A 16,927-nucleotide genomic window follows, 5' to 3' on the forward strand; every position below is an offset into this window, starting at 1 on the left:
AAAAAAAAAAAAAAAAAAAAGGACAAGCTAGATTTAAGATCAACCGCTTTCCTCTCAGTGGAAACAGATCAGTTTTCAGAGCTCATAGAAGCTTTTGTGGTTGATAAATAAGATGCTTCCATGTTTTATTTAATTTATTTATTTGTCATTTCTCAACGTTGGACATTTAATTCCCTCATTTTACATGGATTACTTCCAATGGAAAATGTTTCATCCATCCATCCATCTTCTTAACCGCTTCTTCCCTTTCGGGGTCGCGGGGGTGCCGGAGCCTATCCCGGCTACTGATGGGCGAAGGGGGGGTACACCCTGGACAGGTCGCCAGTCTGTCGCAGGGCCTCAATCACACACACATGCACTCTCACATCCACACCTAGGGGCAATTTAGAGTCACCAATTAACCTATGAGGCATGTTTTTGGACGGTGGGAGGAAGCCGGAGTCCCCGGTGAAAACCCACGCATGCACGGGGAGAACATGCAAACTCCACACAGAAAGGTCCCAGCCGGGATTCGAACCGGGGCCTTCTCGCTGTGAGGCAAGAGCGCTAACCACTGCGCCACCGTGCAGCCCGGAAAATGTTTCATTATAAGAATTTAATGTTAAACGGTTCATCTGTCTTAGTTTATCTCAAAAATAAAAAGCATATTGCTAAAATTAAAATGCTATGAGTAAAGGTAATCCAGTATACATTTATTTATTTGGCACTTTGTGCTACAAGGTATGAAAAGCGCTATATAAAAATAAAGATTGATTTGAATACGGGAGAAGAAGAAAGAAGACAAGGCTAACTCCAACATAACTTCACAAAAACACATAGAAAGAAACTTTACTCAGATTATCCCAGATGACCCTGAGGGTTCTTGGGTCGACCCTGCTTTGGAAACCGGTGAAGTGACAGCCCACTGCAGGACGGGATCACAGTTTATCTGCTCCATTTGTTTGACATCTTTAGGACACGCAGTATTAACACAGACTAAATTTATCTGAGCATCAGCGTCTCTTCTTGGCTGTCTCGCGGAAAATCCTTCAGGGTTCGGTTAGGACTGTTGGGACGTTCATGTCGACCGAGTTACACAGACTGACATTTGTTCATCCTAACGGGATTTTCAACTCAAGTTTGTCAGAAAGTTGAAAAACTTTAATCATGTCTTTAAAAGGGGCTAAACAAAAGAAAAAACATTTACCATTGTCATACAGTTGTTTTTTTAGCAGAAATTCTGCTAAAACCTAAAATATTTTAATGATTATAAACATACAAAAACAAGTAAACTAAATTCATATTATTATTTACGGTCGGACAGTTTATCAGGTAAGACTAAATAATTATTCCATTCATGTTTCATTTGTCTATTGATTCTGCAAAAACACATTCTATGCAGTGACAATTCCAAAAATTGACATTGTGTTTATATATTTTGAACTAATAAATTACTCTCAAAACATTGTTAAAGTTCACATTCAAAGCCTCTTATATTACCACATATTACTCTGCGACACTCACGTCTGGTTTTATTGTTCTAAGAGTTGTTTGTCGGGTGGATCGAGTCTCGCTTTATAGAAATATGTAAATAAAACCGTTAAATATGCAACATCTTTTTATGGATTAGTGCTGTTGCAGAGTTGTTTATAAGAGGCCTCAATAGTCCAACAGTAAAAGAAAATAAAAATTAAAAGTGAGAGTATTTATGAATACATATAGTATATGCACATCCTTTCATATAAGGAATAGATCTAATATATATGTTCTTTATGTTTAGCTTCTGTTTTCTAAAGAAATACATTAGATTTTTTATTAAACACTAGTTTAGAAAATGAGGAGCCATCTCTAATGTAAGTTTTATTACTTCAGATTGTATATTTTTATTAAGGTGTGGGTTGATGTAAGCAGGAGCTACACTATATGACTGTATCTGTGGTGAAAGAAAGCAGGGACAATTACTTACTAGAATGGACAGATAGAAGTTCAAATTTTTAGGTACTAAAACTTGAAACGAAAAACTATAAGAATGAAGTGGAAGATAAACAACAACTTAATACCAGAGCATACAGACCAAAATGTTTCCTTAATCACAGCTGAGGACAGGGAAAGGAGAGAACATTTTTAGGGACATGAGGACATCATGACAACCAAGATGTTTTTCTGAATAAATCTTGGGAATTAACATAATAATTTATTTTATCTATGTGAAACTATTGTAAATATTGAGAAAAGATGTAAAACATATTTAAATGTTATAAAAGCTAATAGAGGTTTGGGTTTTTTGTGGAATGTCACTGTTAAAATCGTGATACAAGTTGCAATTAGTTGATGATTTGTCGAAGACAGTGGGTCGTTCTCAGGTAAATGCAAGAACTAAACAAGCATCTTCATTTCTCTAAATGTGTGATCTAAGCCTCTTAGTTTGTTGTCAGCAGTCTGTATAGAGTTTACTACGTAATCCTTCTTTTCATTCTTGTTCTATTATACTAGATATTTAAGAAGAGTAACCATGAAACGCAGAAGAAATTCAGCAGAACTGACAGATTTTCAAAGAGGTCGTATTGTTGGATAACCTGAAGCTGGTCTTAGCCAGAAATACATTTCTCAAAATCTTCAAATTCCTCTTGTTACTGTTATTAGAATTACAGTACAAGTCAAAAGATTTCAAAGATTTAAATAGATCTCAAACTGGAGGGAAAGGAAGCTTCCCTGTTTGAAGACAATTATGGGGAAAGAACCCCATTTGAAGGCTGCTGATGAAGCCTATTGGTTCAATGCTAAAAAGAGTTACTAAAATGGGAATGTCCACTCACTACTAAAGCTATTATCATTTATTGTTCTTGTGTAAACTAACCTTTTATTAACTGTTTACATTCTTTGACTGCTGTAACTCTTCAATTGTTGGTGTTGATCATATACATTTTTTTGGTTGTGGTTTTTTTTTCTTCCTTTAGATAAATTTGAATTTAATTTGAATAAATGAAAATATATCCTGTGAAGATAGCCTGACTGAAAACCAGTGTAAATAACTACATTTACATAGACAAACTTCAATAAAATCTTTAAAACAATCATTAGATATTGGTTTGCATTAAAATGACAAAAATACGAAAGAGGTGAAAAGTGCAGTCCTCATCAGGCAGTGAGCATCCAGCCTGAATGGTAGCACTTCTGATAAGCGAGTTTTCACCGCAGGAGCCGGTGTGGATATTATGAAGCAATCAAAGAGATGATCCAAACTGGTGGTACTCACATTTTGCAGGGAGATCGTAGCCACAGGTGATTTTGGCTTTGCCGGTTTGACAGCCCTTAAGAGAGAGACACTCATCATACAGGCAGGACCCCGCCGCTTTGTGTATGCAGCCATCCACTGAAACACAAAGACACACAAGGTAAGCTTAAGGGAAAAAAAATAAAAGTAGACAATCATGTGTTTAAAGCAAGCTGGGCTAATTAGCACTCTGTTCATTGTATCAAGTAAAAACAACCAATAATAGGAACAAATTGTTTAGCTTTGATTCTGGAAACCGAATCTTTATGCTTTATGTCGTAAAAGGATTTCCCAGAGTCTGGTTTTCCTCTCTGTAGGGAGACGATGTCTGCCGTAGTGCAATACGCCCGATGCTGGTAAATATTGACATGCTCAGGAATGAAATTAGCTGGCCGAGGATCTAATAACGCCTCTGCGCGTGGTGAAAATGAGACTGTTCTTCCTGTAATCCCTCTCCTCTGTCAACAGCAATATGCAGCCAGATCATTAACTGTATTTTCTGCCCGGCTCCCCGCAGTGAGCCTGTTATGATTTGGAACGGCGGTCTGATTCTGTCACGCTCCCTCTTGATGTGTGTGTTCTGGTTCCGTGGAGACCAATGGACCCTGCCCCCCGAAGGTTTTAATTTTACCAGGTTAAGGGCATGATGAACTTGATTGATAGCGCATCTTACGCGAGACGGCAGAGAGATAGAAATCCACATTATCTGCCTTTGAAAGCCTGACATCTCTCCAAGAGCTGGTTATCAATCACAATGAAACATCATAAACTTCTCCTCAAGTTGTCCTGTAAAAACCCTCACCAGCCATTAAATGATAAGAGAGGCAGGTAAGTGAAAAGGAGCACCTGGACAATGGGAAGCGCCTTTGGATTTTCAAAGATGAACTGGTGGTGGAAGATGTTTGAACATCCCTCTGAAAAATGCAACTCAAGAGTCTAATCAATACTTTCATCTCTACCTTCTTTTATAAAAACGGGGAAAAAGGGAGGACAAACTATATATTGCTTATGTGGTATCTTCACATTATCAACACAGACAAAAGGCCTTTTGATGAGGGATGCTCCATTTTTGAGTTCCTTTCAGTGTCTCCTAGAAGAGTGTGTAACAACAGCTGGGCGGAGGGTTTTTCAGGCTCTATCAATCATCTTTAATGGACTGAGAGACAGGCAGTTGACAGAGACGAATCCTGATGGGTTTTCAAAAAAATAAAAAAAACAGTAACATGAGCCTGACAGTGATGTGGATTTGGAGAGATCACTGCAGTGACAATGAAAGCCACTTAACACAACGCAGAGCAGATGTAGAGCTGGATGTATGCTTGGCATTTCTATAATATCCACTGCTCAAGCATGATTATCAGACACTAATTTGCATCACAATTGCTGCCTAAAATTTCTCAAGCATGAATGGCTGAGCACGAGAACCAAAACCTCTGAAGCATTTTTAATCACATTTAGATAAATCGTCTAATTGCAGTTTCTCCTTCAGACACTGAAAAATGCTGAGGAACATTTCCTCTTTCAGCCTTAGGTGAGTGACATTGAATTTTTCATTCATGCTTTGATGATATTTTGAAAATTCTTAAAAAAATAAAAGGTTCTAATTACAACAGAGAAATGCCAAAAAAAATAGTGCACTTACAATTCACATTGATCCCAAAAAGCAGGCGTTTTAATATGCTAAGGGTTTTTATGTAATTGGTTGCTAGTTAACAGCTGCTCGTGAAAGGCGCCACCTGCAGAAAGATCTTGAATGAAGCAGACATCCCGCCATCCAAGGCCACTAATGCTAAAATGAGAGTAAATAGCAAAGATTTTTATTTAAATTCTGTTTTTAAAAATGAGAGAAAAAAGCAGCAGCTTTGTAAAGTTAGGGGAGAGGAAAGGAAAATTGTTCAAAAGCAAGAAAAAAGTCCTTAGTGCTCCTCTCAACTCAACTATGATCTTTTTATGTTCATATAAAGCCAGTCAGGTTAGAGAAAAGTAATTTTGGCCTCTTCTAGTTTACAGTTTTCCCACAGGAGTCCATCCAGCACAGACACTTCCACTCATCACCGCTGAGCGCGGCTGATCTCTTACCTATAGCACCTTAGCAGCCCTGCCAGAAAAATCATAACGCTTTCTGTGTTTTATCTCAGCCGCTGAAAAAAAAGAGACTGTAGATAATAGATTCAGCTTTCATTTCACCGCTCCTCCTGTCCTCCATGTTGCATAAGCTACTTTTTTCTAATACTGCTCAGTGTGTCACAGCGAGCACCTAAAAGGCTGCAAATTTGTTCCTGGTGCCTGGAAACAAGAGACAGAAATGCTGGACTGATCTGGCTGGTGACCAGAATCTTGGATTGCAGAGCTGCAGATTTAATTTACCTGTTTTACGGGAGTAATATAACAGATGCATTGTGGGTAATAGGTGTGTTTATGGTCTGCATGTCTGAGAAAGACATAAGGAAAAAGGGAAGGAAGCATCCAGACAGAGATAGGTTTCAAAATGCACTTTGTAATTCCAAATTCAATTGTAGAGAACACTGCATGAAGCAATCCAAACTTGATTGTGAATCCATTTTTTTTGTGTCCATTACTTAGGCAACTAATAGCAGATCTGAGTTCCCATAAGTGGAGATCCGACCCACATGCATTTTGACCATCAATTTATTTTCTCATTTAAGTCCGATCTCAGTTCTATTCCCAGCAGATTTCCACATTATGGATGCCTGCAACATCACAAAGATGGATCTCATTAAGCGCATCTCCTTTCAGCTTTACTTTAGATTGAACATTACGGAAGAACTTTAATTCTATTAACAAATTGGCTTTAAATAATCTGCTTCTTTCACGGAAGCATCCTGGCTGAGGCAGGAGCAACACACAGCTCTGAAAGATCAAAGAACACTAGCTCAGCTCAGTGGCCTTGAGGTTGAGTGTCTGCCTTGAGACTGGAAGGTTGTGAGTTCAAATCCAGGCCATGTCATAAAAAAGTCTCTAAAAATGGGACCCAGTGCCTCCCTGCTTGACACTCAGTAATAAGGGGTATGATTGGGGGGGTTAAACCATTTAATGGTTCCCGAACGCGGCTGTGTCTGCAGCTCACTGCTCCCCCAGGGGATGGGTCAGATGCAGAGAACAAATGTCACAAACTGTGGTGCATAAAAACTAATGGGACTTTAACTTTAACTTGACACACAGCTCTACACCAAAGTCACACAACAATGAAGATGGACAAAAACAGCACAACATTAAAATGAGAAAAATAGCCTTTTCGACTCATTTTAGCTAACTTTGATGCAAAGCAGAAGTTCAGACTTTCTAGAGACCCTCTTCTTTCCTGCTGTCATAGTGAAAAACATAATAACTAGTAAAGCCTTTGTCATAACTGCTTTTATTAGTGGATACGGCATATCTGCGACAGAAAACGGTCAAATTTGTAAGGGGCCCGTAGGTGGCTCATAGAAAGTATCAAGGCCGTAGACCACTTAATGAACCCACAGAGAGATAATGTCAAAGCCTTTATTTTTTAAACGAGAATGCTGTGGGCGACACGTCGTAGTGAACACTTTTACAACACATAAAGGGGAAGTAGGGGAAACATAGGCATGTCAAATATAATTTTTCCTTTTTCAAACACAAAGTCTTCCAGACTGCACAAAGGGATCATAAGTGCTGTTCACGTGATAAGTGTGAGTTCCTAGCAATTGTTGGAAATTAGACAGAGAATGGAATGGAGAATGACACCTGGAAGTAGAGTTGGGTCTTAAAGAAAATCCCACATCTTCCATGTGGAGTACAAATGTAAAACAGCAACAACATCTATAAAAAGAGACTGGTAAAGGTTTGGAAAATAACAGGAAAGACTTTCTGAAGGTGGCAGTTCCATAGTCACAAATCTGATTATTCTCAGTTAACCGATTTCTGTAAACGGGGGCTTTGATGCTTGGTAAGAGGTGCAAAGACCTCTATTTAACCTCTTGATCGAGGCTGCTTAGTAGAAGACATTTGGTTTAACAGCTCTAAGTTTACGGCATGTGCTTCTCGACTGGACTTCTTCAGCCCCCGCTGGAAAAACTAACAGTTGGTACCTCATCTATCTCTCCTTGCAGGCTGCCACTGCTTAGGGCTGGGTCTATGTGGGACAAAACATTTATTCATCTTCTCTGAGTGCTTTACTCAGAGAAACTTCCCAGAACAACCACCGCGGCGAGTCCACATACCTAATGAAGATAGCTAAGGGCAGGCTGGACAGCATTCCTCTGAACACATAAAAGGAGAAAAGCAAGAGCAGAAGACAGACGGAGAGACACATTGAGGAAGACAAAGGAGATGAGGGTGTATGTGTGAGACTGAGTGTGTCAGTCTAGAGCAGTTTGAATTAGTTACTCAGCTGTAACCTTGGCTCCAGCCATTGTTGAAGACACCTCTGCCTTGTCCTCTCAAGGCTCAGCTCCCACTTGTATTGAATGACTCAGTAAAGCTCTGTCTACCCTCCCCAGGCTTCTCCAAGGCAGCCTGAAAACCAAAGGCTTCAATCGCTCCATCAGACACAATGAATACCTGCTCTGCTCTCATTACAATACCCTGCTTTTCAGAAATAGTGTCAGCAGCAATTTTCTCTCCTAATTATTTTCCACTCCTTAGAGGGTTAAGTTCAGGACTGGAGCCAGACGAGGCGGCAGAGGGTGGGCAAGACAGAAGGAGGGGTGAGCTGGATTTTACCTGGCAGGATTTAGGAGAGTCTGAATATCAGCCCCTAATCTAACTGAGGGGAATTGCCTCCTATAACAAGGTAGACCCAAACTCTCTCTTAAAAAAAAAAAAAAGAAGCTTATGGAAGACGGGCAGGGCAATACAAACTAAAACATTTTTCAACATCATCTCAAAGTGAGAATTGCTGTTTTTACACAAACCCAAACATGTTCCTGAAACTACACAGCCATATATTTCCTCTCGCCTATTTTGCTGCAGTATCCATGGCAACAACAATTTCCTCTCTCCTCTCAGCACTTTCAAAGCTTTGGACTGATCAAAACCCTCCACCTCTGTGATTTACAACACATCCTATTCAACTATTTTCACTGAAGACATAATGACATAGATTAGTTGCTAATCAAGTGCCAATCAGAAATCTGGTTGAGCTAAATGCCAGGTGGAAATATGCTACAACCACTATGGTTACTCCCTAGTGATGGTGGATTATGTGTCTTAATCAGAGTCATTTTGGAGGCAACAAAGAGCCTGAGCTCCCTCTTCACTGTAACCAAGTTCTTAGGACGTGGATAATAATCTCCATTTTACCTATAATACCCAAGTAAACAAGAGATTTGAGCTAATTGTGTACCAGACAGATCTTACTAAAGTGATATAAAATACCGCAGGCTTACTTGTATCACAATTCCCCAGAAACTTCAGCAACAGAAGGAGTTCAGGTGAATGACACAACAATTACAGGTTGCTGGTGGAAAACCTTCAGTTAATGCTGTTACCCAACAAGCTGGGGAAGATTTCTATTTTACAAAATGAGGTGGTTCACACCTTTAATACACCTAAAATGAAAACCAAATGTGCTAAATTTACAACTGTTGAGCGGGCTGCATGTTTATCACTTCACTAAGCTGAAGTAATAGACAGAAAATGTCCTACATTGAATTGAATAGAGTGAAGGCTGGTTGATTCATCAAAAAGTGAACTGTCTCATGAGAGTGAGAGCAGAGATCTTCCCACCGAGGTGCTATCATACTCTAAAAGTTTCAGCATAAATGGACATCTCCTGAGGAATTGTCTAACAAACGTTTAAAAGTTTACCTATTTTCGTTCATTTGTAGCATATAAACACAAAGTTATTTCATACAGAATTTGACTAAATCTATGAGTTTGCTTCTCTATTAAATTACTCAATACATCAATACATTTTAAGATAAAACGGTTGTAAATTGCTTTGCAAAGCTTGTGTGGATTTCAAAAGTTAGCCGTTCCCAGGGAGCAGAATGCTTTTATACCCGAGCCATGAAAGGATGCCAGGTTAGGTTACTGCAGCTTGTCTGACACTGTTGTTGGAAATCCTGCGTCTGACAGCTGCGGACAACTCGGTGCCAAACCCCAGCCGTGAACTACTTAAGGCGGCAGTGACAGCCGCGGCTTTCACATTTAATGATGTTGTTTTAACTTCTTTGTGTTGATGTTGAGGGACCTCAGCACACTCACCATTCCTTACATGAACAGGGTGTTTTGTTTTCTTCTCAACCATAAGTCGGAAACACTGTGTTTAAGTCATCAAACGGAGGGAGTGTCTCACACTGAGGACGTCAAAAATAAAAAGCCCTTTTTGGACCCGAGCAGCATCTCATCATCCTATCAAAGACTTTGCAGCTTTCGGCCACTTTTGTACCGATTTATATTTGTAGTTGATAATGACTTATCAATAAAAGTTCAAGAGGGAGCCATGCTGCATACAGAATATTTAAAGTCTGCAAAATGGAGCAAGTGCAGTGGTATTCATCTCAAAATTCCTTTCCGAGTTGCAATATAAATTTATTGAAATGCAGAGCACAGTGTTTCTGATGAAAACACAGCAGGGGTGGATGGCACCAGCTAGAAAATTTACTTATTTAAATGTTTAGACTTCAAAAAAATCTATATAACATTTTATTAAATTGAATGTTGCCTCATTCCACTAACGGAAAAGAAGTTACTAAGGTATGATCTCTTCCCTTCACCTAAAGGCAGCTTCTCATCACTACAGTATGGACCATTGATTATACATGAGAAGTGGACTGAGTTAGTCCTCCAACCTGGCGTTCCAAACAGGAAGTACCCGATGGCTCTAAGAAACCGAAATCCCACTGACATCTTTAGAGATATAAACAGCTATTACTCACTTCTATTTGTCAGAATAATCATTCTTGTTCTACTAACTTTTTTAACCTATTTTATTTATTTATTGGTATTTTTTTTATTTTTATTTATGTAAACGTCTGGCTCCAACATGGTGGCATTCTTATCGCAAAAAAGGCAACTGAATTAACCTTCTTTGGTTGGAGACAGAAGTAAACCATTTTCTATGGGTGACGACTCACTAATTGGTCCAGTTCTCATAAACAGTCAACAGTATGGAGGCACAGATTTCTTTAAAATCCTTATTAGGGTAATCTTACGCAAGTTTCAAGACATAATTTAAATTAAATGGTGGCAGGCATGAGTGTTTAAAAATTATGTATCTTTAGAACAACAACCTTGAGGTGCAGTTCAAATGGTTTTTAAGTTGCTTTCTTGTACTCATTCTCCTCGAAAGTGTTGTAGTGAATTTATCAGATTTTTACAAGTTGATCATACAGCAGAAAGTGCTTGTTTCTCAGTATTTTTATGGAGACTAACTTCCTTTTCTGGGTTCATGGTGCCACAATATCTTTAGACAATTTCATAAATTTCCAAAAGAGAAATCATCAGCTATATTGTGTTCTTCGCATAACAATCAGTATTTTCTCATTCTAAAAAGAAATGTAATCTGATATAAAAACCACACTTTTGTCTTCTGCTAATATGATAGCACAGCCTGTAAAATATCAGTGGACATAAAAAAGACCAGAAAAAATATAAAATTTGTCAAATATTACATTATATTTTAAAAATTGTTAGTAAAACTAACAGGACATTTTGCTATCTGTTAGCTCCATCCCTTCCTGTGACTCAGTGGGTATCAAACCTTTCCGTTCTTAAGTATGAGGTTCACTAATAACCACAGATAAACACAAACCTCTTTTTACAGTTTCCTCTCTTTCCTTCAATATCACGCTCATTTTTCACCTTTGACTCCTCATCCACTTTCTTATTACAAACAAGCACTCTGCCGCTGAGGCTATTATCGCCTCTTCTCCCAGGTTAAATTACCTTTGGCACCCAAGCTTTACTCTTACTCTTCCAGCTGAAGGCTTTGAAGCAGAGTGTAGTCTGGATGATCTGAGTAGGGTGTGTGCAAGTGCTGGTGTACTCATACATTCTGTGTTTTTGTCTTTAAACATAAAGGTCATTGCGGGTCCTCTGACATAGTGTAAACAGAAATCATCCGAAAATAACTTTCATCTCACACAGCCACCCATAGGTTAAACTGCTTTTATAATTAAGCCTATTTCTAAATATTTTCTTGTGTTCTGGGGAGAATCAAAGCTTTTCTGAACATCTGAAAGATTATTAACAAGACCAACATCACATGACAGCTAAATCTGTGCTGTAAAGAGAGCTGACATCAAAGAGCTCGCAGGGGCTTTAAGAGAGCCGTACATCTCTGCTACAAAGGTACTCAACATGTAAGCCGTCGCCAGGAAGCGTCTTCTATCAATGACTTTACCAACCACCACACAGCTCAAAAGAAAAACAGTTTCTAAAGAGGCCAAAATGAATTATAATCATTCTCAGTTAGAAAAAAAATATAACAGCAGCACTAAGCTTAAAAAGCTTCTTTTGGACTCGATAAGGAGCTAGGATGGAAATTACTGATTAGCTACAAACTTAACTGATACTAATAGCGATGAACTTCATCATAAAGCCTTTGAAGATTTTTTTTTTTTCTTAATTATACTTAGAGAATCTCTATCACTTTAAAAGCAACCAGTCTTCCAAAGAAAAAGGACTATCTGGAATCAATAAAAAATGTGCATTTTCCTCCCAACATAATTAAATGTTCCCTCTTAAAGAATTTGCCCTCTTTGAGAAGGTAGGCTAATAAGCAGCCATTAATGTTAAGAAAACAGGAGGAGAAAACTGTGTCCCTGTGCAGATCCTGCTCAGTATCATCATAAATTACCCTGCTGCACAAAGTTCATCTTTTGAGTTGCCCAAGAGAGTCCACTGCTTGATGGTAAAGGATGGCTTCTCTAAGAACAACCTGGCTAGAGGTGAGAGCTGGAACAGAAGCACTTTGTTCAAAGCTTGCTGTGCTCTGAGAAGGAACAACATTAGACAGTGTAGACAAATGCTTGTAATTATAGAGCAATCGGAATAGCCAGCTTTAGGGCTGGGAAGAGAAAGCAAGCGTGGCTTTGGCTTCAGACCCCAAGAACCTTAATTCTTAACTCTCTGGTGAGAGTGTAATGATGGAAATGAAGAAGAATGCAGATTTTCTGTGGAAGCCCAGTTTTTTTTTACTTGAATGCATGAATAGCTTCTGTTATTCTGAAGATTTCTGAGGCAAGGTGCAAGCCGATATCCGTACACATAACATTTGTAAAACAAGACAGGATGTGTGATCAATTTAAAGTCCTATTCCAAAGAAAATTGAGTTTTTGGTGTTTTCAACATGTCCTTGTGGTATTTTTTTAATGTTGGAGGGAGTATACAAAGAAAATTCCACTCAAAAAAGCATTTCTAAGTATTTGTTGTGAATCAGGAGCAGACAAAAAAAGGCAGCTTGAAAAAAAGCGTATTTGTGACGTAGAATTCTGATGAATCCTGTTGTAGACGACTAGATCCAAATTCTGGACGAGTTTGTTCTGACGACTGGCCAATGCACACCGGAGATTTTTGCAGTACTGACTCACAGCATCCTAACAGTTTCTACTTTGCCTTCCAGTGCCTAAATCTTTTCTATGCATGCATCTAAATTATTTAATATTTATTTTTGCACTCATGTTAAAGAGGATGCCATGTTTTCAGGCCATGTCGCACTTTTTGCAATCATATTTAATTGTTGTTCACTCATTACAATTAATTGAAAAACACGTTAATAAAATACTTTTGCTCAATATTTTACTACAGCAGGTTTTGACAATGACTTAGGGTATGGTAAAAAAGAAAAAAAAAAAAAAGGGGACACTAGCTTATTAAAGCAATAATCGTTGACCAATCGATGAAGTTACCGTTGACTAATCAACTACTAAAATAATTGCTAGTGACAGCCCTAATGGTGATAATTATGCAAATATATTTTAGTGTTACTTTGTTTTTCATGTAAGTTTTATGTTGATATAGATGCAACTTTGATGAAAATGTGTTGTTTAAGATCGGTTGCTAAGAATTGTCCTTTTATCGTCACTTTTGTCATGCAGAAATAAAAAAAATGTTTAAAAAGACTGCAGACTGCACCCTTGCTATTTCTGCTTCCTGATTGGCTATAAACTACTATCAATCCATCTCCCCTGTGTCATGATTCCTGTACAGAATGCATTCATTTTGACAAATCTTAATCTTCAATCACGATCAGATCTTTGTTTTCATTCTATAACACTGGATTTATATTCCTATGAAGGTTTGAACTTTGAGAGTTTAAACAAGACAGAAAAGTGTGAAAATGTCTATTTCTGAGTGAAACAAATGTTTAAAGTGTGTAGAGTAGAACTAAAATCATTGTATAAAAAAAAAGATGAGCACTGCACATTTCATCTATCGCAGATTATTCTTATAAGATTACTCCTGCAAGAGACCACTATATTGGAGCAAAACACACATTCAGTTTAATAGCAGGCTGCAGACTGGCCTTCCAGCTATGGGAATCTTTCTAACATTGATTTCATGAATATAGATGATTTGGGTAAAACAGCAACTCGTTTCTTCTATAAATCTGAAGAATCAAAGCAGCTGATGGAGAGTCTTCGTGCCTATTCCTATGAAAATCATTACTACTCTGTAACCTAAGGTAAGCAAACAATGAGAAGCAGGTCACCAGGGCCAGAGCGTGTGATAGAGCTTGGATTTCTGTCCAGTGATTTATCTGACAACTTTGTTGCAGAATACCAAAGTGTGCTATCTATTAATTGAGTCTGTGTCAGCACAGGGGAGATTAAGTGTCCGCAGCTGCCCACTAAAACGTCTATCCGGGGCCCAGCTGTGAGACACAAATCAAAGGTCCGAGCACTGAGGCAGACCAGCAAAACAGAGCCCGGTTCCATGCAAATAATCAGCCAGGAACAAAGGTCCTGCCATGATTAATTGTTGGGTAAATATCTCAACTACAATGGCGGATAATGGTGGTCAGTAAATGCTTTTGTATTCTGAAACTAAACTGATGACCAATCTTGTGGATGATAGAAGACGATTTGCTTTTCTTTAAAAAGGAAATTAAGTCTTTTGTTCACATGGATTAACGGCACTGATTGGGATTAGACCAATTCACAGATTCTGTTTCATATTTATGCTAATTTTGAGTATCTGTTCTTCTCGTCAGACTCCAACTAAAAGACCTTAAGCAAAGTGCTGAGGATCATAACCTTATTCTGGAGAGCCCTTGTGTGGCCTCAGACTTTTACTGGTGGCAGTGGCCTGGATCCATGATGTGAAGCTCCTTGCTGCAGAGCCAAGGATTAACAGAATTGGGGCTTTTATAATTATACCATCATGATTCCAGTCCTTTCCTGTTGGTCCTTTTAATTAAGCAGATAATTTTTCTCTGGGGAAGACCGGCTTGAACACAGTTACCAGCAATTTGAAAAGTGGCTTTTTATGAGAATTGTGGCTGAAAAATAATATATGTGAGTAACTTTTTTTTTTAATTATTCATGAAGGAAATTATATCAGAGAATTATCATGTGGTAATTAATTAAAAAAGATCTCTAAAAGGAAAAAAAATACACAAGGCTCAGATGTAATCTTGCGCTGCCCCCTGCCCTTAAACCACCAAAGTGATGACTGTTAAAGCTGCCCTGTCTGTCTGTGACGAGCACAGATGAATCTTGGAGGGTAATAGGGTCTTCTGTCACTCATGCCTTTGTGAGTGACGGTGACAAGTCTAATAATGAGAGCGATGCCTGGTCGCCCTTCCATTCAACCGTTTCACAGAGGAGACCTATCCCTGCTATCTGCTGGACAGACATGCACCCAAGCAGCACCCACCTCACTCTGAAGGGGCTTTAGCATTCAAATGGAACACTATAATGACCTCTGTAGTCTGCAGAGAGCTGCTTGTTCACAGCTTGACTTGCTACCCATTAATTTTGAACTTCAAAACGATTTTGTATTATTTGAAACAACAAGGAATATTTGTACATGAGGTACTTAAGGCTATTTATTTCAAGCACCACACAAATGCATCTACACTATTCCCTTTTTCCTTTAAGCTCCACTGGCAATCTGCAACAAAAAATCTAGAACAATAAAAATATCCTGCATTGAAGGTTTATGATTATGGGATAGAGGAACAGTTATTGCTACGATTACATTACACTCCGCTACAAAAAAAACCCCATCATGCACCATTTTCTGTATCATAAACTGGCAGAGGCGGATATCAGTTATTGATAGAAGCCATTGACCTTCTAGAAATGATATGTGGACTTACAATGCAGCTTGCTCTGTCACCTCCAAGAATACTAGTTATCAATTCTGACATTAAATCTCCCAGGTCAGCGTTTATGTCCCTGAAGCAATGAAGCAGCTGTGATGAATGGTACAACAGGATGCTGCATGCTTTGTTTTGGAAATAATTTCACGAGTTTTTAAGCTCCCAAGCAAAGAAGAAACTATTTTTTTTAATACCAAGATAAAACATACATTTTCCTGTTGCTGCCATTTACATGATGGTTTTATAAAACTGATAGTTTTCAATGCTTCATTGTTTTAGAAAAAAATGGGAAAACAAGAAGTACGGGGAAAAGAAAGAATCAGCAGTCCTCTCTAATTACATCAAATCAATCTTTATTTATGTGTATATGCTGATTGCAGATATTTAGTAGTAATATACACCTGCTGGTAAACCCTTACCATATTGAGTACTGACATAAACCTATCATTAGACACCCATCTTTTCATAACACATGCATGTTTAGAACAAAACAACTTTTAAAATATCACAGCAAGATTTGAGGCATCATGTGCAACGAAGTGGTTAGCCTAAGTCACATACACATGTACGTTGGGTTTTTGGGTTGTCCGAGCCCATAAAAGGTTGTAGAAAAAAGTGACTGCATCTTCAGTGGAGCAATGGTGTGTTTTGCAGTTCCATTCAGACTCATACGGCCACCTGAAGGCGTATATAACAGCATGATGTCATGACAATGGAACGTACCGTTGTGGTGCGCGTGATAAGTGTATCGTGAAGTATTACTAAGAATAACACGAACTTATGATCCTGTCGTACGGTGTCCTTACGCCACAGTCTGATTGTTGGTAAGATGCGAGTGCTGTCTCCTGACTGACCACTGACCCACACAGGGTATGTAGATGATACGCAAGTGCCCAAAGGACGTCCGTACAATGTTCACACAAACAAAATACTCGTTAATGCAATGTAAAGCTTCATCTATGTCCTCCAACATGAAAAAAAATCCCACATTAACATGATAAAACACCAAAAACACTATTTTCATTGGAGTGGCTACAGGTCTTTCCAGTCTAACGCTTTCACTTAGACAGACCAATTTGAATAAAATGAGCAAATGTGATTTAGTCCCACACAAAGATCCTTCAGCAATCAATCTGGAGCTTTGAAATGTATTCACAGACATCCAAAACACTAATTTCTTACATTTTCAAGAGCCTTCTTCTGAATGCTGAAGAATTTTGAAAATACTCCAGACTTTACACCTGAAATTAGGTTATTTTAACATGTAATTGCACTAACAAAAGAAGGACTTTGGAGATGAGAAGTTGGTCTGGAAGGTCAGGTACCTTCATCATTAAAAAGTTGTTCATTTCACAAGATTAAGAAGTGATTTCCACACGGGTACAGCCTGAAATAAATTTGACCAAACAGCATGGAGT

At 38.5% G+C, this 16,927-nt stretch overlaps 1 protein-coding gene across 1 annotated transcript in view; it reads right to left on the bottom strand.

The window, feature by feature from the left end:
• Positions 1 to 16,927, bottom strand: part of macrod2 (mono-ADP ribosylhydrolase 2) — a 416,332-nt gene that overhangs the window by 267,824 nt on the left and 131,581 nt on the right. The window contains exon 5 of the mRNA XM_024296698.2: positions 3,236 to 3,352. Coding sequence (XP_024152466.1) covers positions 3,236 to 3,352 — 117 coding nt within the window. The remainder of the gene's footprint in view (positions 1 to 3,235; positions 3,353 to 16,927) is intronic.

This window comes from Oryzias melastigma, linkage group LG15, assembly GCF_002922805.2.
Source record: "Oryzias melastigma strain HK-1 linkage group LG15, ASM292280v2, whole genome shotgun sequence".
NCBI lineage: Eukaryota > Metazoa > Chordata > Actinopteri > Beloniformes > Adrianichthyidae > Oryzias > Oryzias melastigma.